The sequence below is a fragment of the Pistacia vera genome, unplaced genomic scaffold (assembly GCF_008641045.1).
Source record: "Pistacia vera cultivar Batoury unplaced genomic scaffold, PisVer_v2 Contig481, whole genome shotgun sequence".
In the NCBI taxonomy this organism is placed as follows: domain Eukaryota; kingdom Viridiplantae; phylum Streptophyta; class Magnoliopsida; order Sapindales; family Anacardiaceae; genus Pistacia; species Pistacia vera.
In genome coordinates, this window is record NW_022196314.1 from 277361 (window position 1) to 281733 (window position 4373).

Consider the following 4373-nt stretch of genomic DNA (forward strand, 5'->3'; position numbering starts at 1 on the left):
ATAACACATACAGTTTGATCCAAATGAAAGTATGAATCTAAGCTATCTCATCAATCTCTAAACAAGTATGGGAATATAATCATACAGGACGACGACGCCGTTGTTTATGATCTCTTCTTTTCTTCTGGTGATGAATAATGAGAAGAAAAATGAATGATTAGGGTAAATAATCATATATATAATAATTGCAAAAATTAATACATGAACACTTTGAACAAAGTTACAGCACTTAGTGATGATGATCGAAGAAGAATTAAAAACCTCTCTCTCTATATATATATATCTCAATGGTGTAACGGGTTAGGCCCGGTTGGAACTAGCCGTTTTTCTACGCCGTATAGCGGGTCGATGACGTCTTCTCCGGCCGTTTTCGGCTTCGAGGGCAAGTGTTTCCGGTGGTGTCTGTGGTTGTGGTTGTTGTGGTGGTGGTGGGAGAGAAATGGAGTGAAGTCGAATTTGGAAGGTGCAGAAACTTTGGTGTTGGTCAAAGTGTTGTGATGAAAAACATAAATGGAGTTGAAGCTATGAAAGAATAGAAGAAAAAGAAAAAGAGAGAGCGAGAGAATAATACTAAAGATCTGTGGGAACTTGGTGGCCATGGCGAAAGAGAAAAGGAGAAGAAGAAGTGAAGAGAAGAAGAGAGTGCATGGAGAAGAAGTTTAGAAGAAGAAGAATAGAATTGACAGCTGCTTAAATGAGGTAAAGCAGCTAAAGAAATATAATTGGAGAGGGAGGAATCAAGGAGGGAGTGTTTGCTTTCATGAGACTGAAGAGAAGAAGAGGGTGTAATTAATTAAGCTTAATCAAGGTTAGTTTATGATAATAATATTAATTAATTATGTGAGAAAGAGAAAGAGAGATGTGGAGCATTGTTGTTCCAATGAATCTTCCTTTACGTTCAAGGAACAAAGGATCATTAATGGCAGTTTGTCAAACCTTAGAATTATATATTTTTGAGTTTGAAAAGACGACCAGTGATTAGGTGAAATTACTGTTTACTAATATCCCATTAAGGTCATTCTCATTTCATTTTTAATCATTAATTTAAACTTTAAATCATATCAATCATTTACATAAATAGTTATATTTCTATCAACATATGAATTAATTTCATTCGCCTGTTCAAAAATAGCTACTTCTCAAGTGTTGATCATATAAAAACTTCAATGTATCGACGAGGTTTGTTAGAGATAATGTTGGTATATAATGTCTACATTGACGTGAGGAGACACTGTAAATTCGCTATTCTTTGAACAATGTCGGTATATAATGTTTATATCGACGTGCGGAGACATTGCAAATTCGCTATTCTTTGATTGTTTTTTAAACGAAATTGATGTTGTGAAAGATGCCAATAACGACATAAAACGCTACATCGCAGTAGGACTAAACTATTGTTCAAGCTCCTCAATGCCATGCTCAATAGGGTTTTTGATATTTGTGGAAATTTTTATTTTTAGGGAATATTTAATGCTCTCCGAAATTCATGTACCCTTAAGAGATATCCCCAACTCAAAAGGGTTTTTGATATTTAATAGGCCGAACAACTTCCACTTACCCAAAGTTTGACATAAAGACAGATTGATACTCAAAAGGTTTGGAAATGACAAACAAATACTTTCTGTCATATTTTGTTAGGGATTTATGTCTGCTAAAAGACAGTATGGTAATTCCATTCTCACCTCAAGCCCGTTTGCACAACCCTCTTGTATCATCGATCAATTTTTTGACTGGATTTAACATTTTTTTGCAAAGTTTGGCGATAAACAATGGCGCTGGCCCTTGCTGGCGCGCGTTGGGAATGGAGATCAGTGGGTATTCCAGTTTTTTCACCATTTTTGTCTTTTAGCAGATGAAAATTCCTAACTGAATATGACGGAAAGTGGGTGTTTATCATTTCCAAACCTTTTGGGTACCACTTTGTCTTTATAGCAAACTTTGGGTATGTGTAAGTCGTTCCCCTATTTAATATTGAATATCTCAAAAGCCTTAGTGATTTTATATCTCAACCCAATAAGGTTTCCTAAGTTATTGGCCTATATAATGTTGAAATATAAAACCTTAATTAAGATTAATTTGATATGGAAACACATGTTACATGGCTGTAGAAGGTGCAGGTTTGAGGGATTGGTCATAACTCTGTATCTTTGAAAACACACTAATCAATGGATGGATGGACAACTCATAGCCACAAATCTATCCGAATAATTAATTAATTGGCCGACAAAATAAAATAAAATGACATGGTCCTGTAATTTGCTAGCAAAAGTGGTGAGTTGACTTAGTTAGAACTATGGAAGAATAAATGGGAACATTAATTAAATGGATGGACAGTTGGATTATCATGAAGATTTAGTGTTCATTCACACGCTTAACATTTTAATTAATTGGTACACGTTAAGTTGCATGGGAGGAAACAATTCCTTCACTTATACTCTTCCTCTTTTTTTCTTGTATTTTACATAGAATTTGATGTAAATTTTGCCTATAATTAATTAATTAATACTAGGTCAATATTGATAATTGAAAGAATTCTGAATCAATAAATATATAATGTAAGAGGTAAAACCCAGTCATGATATTGTCATATTGACATATACATTTTTTTTTTCCATAATCGGGATGTTCAGATCAGTTTGTATGCACCTCAACTAATCTCAGAGTCAATTTAACACCCTATAAATCCAAATTACAAGATGACTCTAAGGTTTGAATCTAATAATTAAAGGAAATGAGCAAATCTCCTTAACCGTCAGACTAACTCTTGAGATTGTTGCGGTATACATTTTATATTATTAATTTCAACAAATATCTATACATCAAAATGATACATGTATTAACATTATTTCAATAATATTAGAAGCTTTAAACTTTCACTTAATTCTCCAAAAAAAAATATAAACGTAGATGAATTATTTCAGAAGATGACTCTCGGACACAAAGATCCAACATGGTTGTGTGTTTACACTAATTCCAAAGGCAGGTTGAATTAGACTAAGTAGACGGAGATCTTCTCTCTCTCTCTCTCTCCAAAATTATATGCATATAAAAANGAACTATGGAAGAATAAATGGGAACATTAATTAAATGGATGGACAGTTGGATTATCATGAAGATTTAGTGTTCATTCACACGCTTAACATTTTAATTAATTGGTACACGTTAAGTTGCATGGGAGGAAACAATTCCTTCACTTATACTCTTCCTCTTTTTTTTTTTTGTACTTTACATAGAATTTGATGTAAATTTTGCCTATAATTAATTAATTAATACTAGGTCAATATTGATAATTGAAAGAATTTTGAATCAATAAATATATAATGTAAGAGGTAAAACCCAGTCATGATGTTGTCATATTGACATATACATTTTTTTTCCATAATCGGGATGTTCGGATCAGTTTACGTGCATCTCAACTAATCTCAGAGTCAATTTAACACCTTATAAATCCACAGGATAAGGTCACCCTAAGGTTTGAATCTAAGAACTCAAGAAAATGAGCAAACCTCCTTGACCGGCAGACTAATCCCTTGAGATTATTGCGGTATACATTCTATATTATTAATTTCAACAAATATCTATACATCAAAATGATACATGTATGACATTATTTCAATAATATTAGAAGCTTTAAACTTTCACTTAATTCTCCAAAAAAATATAAACGTAGATGAATTATTTCAGAAGATGACTCTCGGACACAAAGATCCATCATGGTTGTGTGTGTTTACACTAACTCCAAAGGCAGGTTGAATTAGACTAAGCAGACGGAGATCTTCTCTCTCTCTCCAAAATTATATGCATATAAAAATAAATTTATTATAATATAAAAAAAATTTCCCATATCTTTGAATAATATATATATATATATTTTTGGCAAAATGAGAGGCGCTCTTGTCAGATAGACCATGACCTTCTTTGTTTTCTTCGTGAAGTGGCTGGCTCTCTGCTTTTTATTCATATATGCCAGCTTGATTAGATAAAAAACTGACCATAAAAATTTTTAATATAAAATTTGTTTTTGATTTTGGTTTGTGGGTAAACCCCATTTGTGTGAAAATTTGTCAAAAAGAGTAGTTGGATTGGCCATCACAAGAAGGAAAATTATGATTAACCAGCTTGAAATTTAAAAGTCAACTTCTGAGTCCCACTTTTGATCTTCATTTAAACCACAAACACACCCACCCACCCAAAATATTCATAAGTTTTTGTTTGTGGGTTTTGATTTCTGATTGTGAATGTGAGTGGAAGTGGAAGCACTTTTATCAATTACCATAATTCTGGGTTGTGCCTCATTTAGGGTAGGCTACAAAGGCCACCTTTGTTTCTACTTCTTGCTTTATTTTTAGTGATTTTGAGACACCAAGTGATTT

The 4373-nt window shown here is 32.9% G+C and overlaps 1 protein-coding gene across 1 annotated transcript; it reads right to left on the reverse strand.

Annotated features, from left to right (window-relative positions):
- LOC116146675 (CLAVATA3/ESR (CLE)-related protein 12-like) lies at positions 1-772 on the reverse strand. Its single transcript, XM_031432091.1, has one exon. It carries the CDS (start codon positions 597-599, stop codon positions 285-287), a length of 315 nt encoding a protein of 104 aa, XP_031287951.1. The 5' UTR covers positions 600-772; the 3' UTR covers positions 1-284.
- Positions 773-4373: the final 3601 nt, after the last annotated feature.

Excerpts from the sequence above, each read along its gene's own strand:
- LOC116146675 (XM_031432091.1), bottom strand. The coding sequence starts at position 599 with ATGGCCACCAAGTTCCCACAGATCTTTAGTATTATTCTCTCGCTCTCT.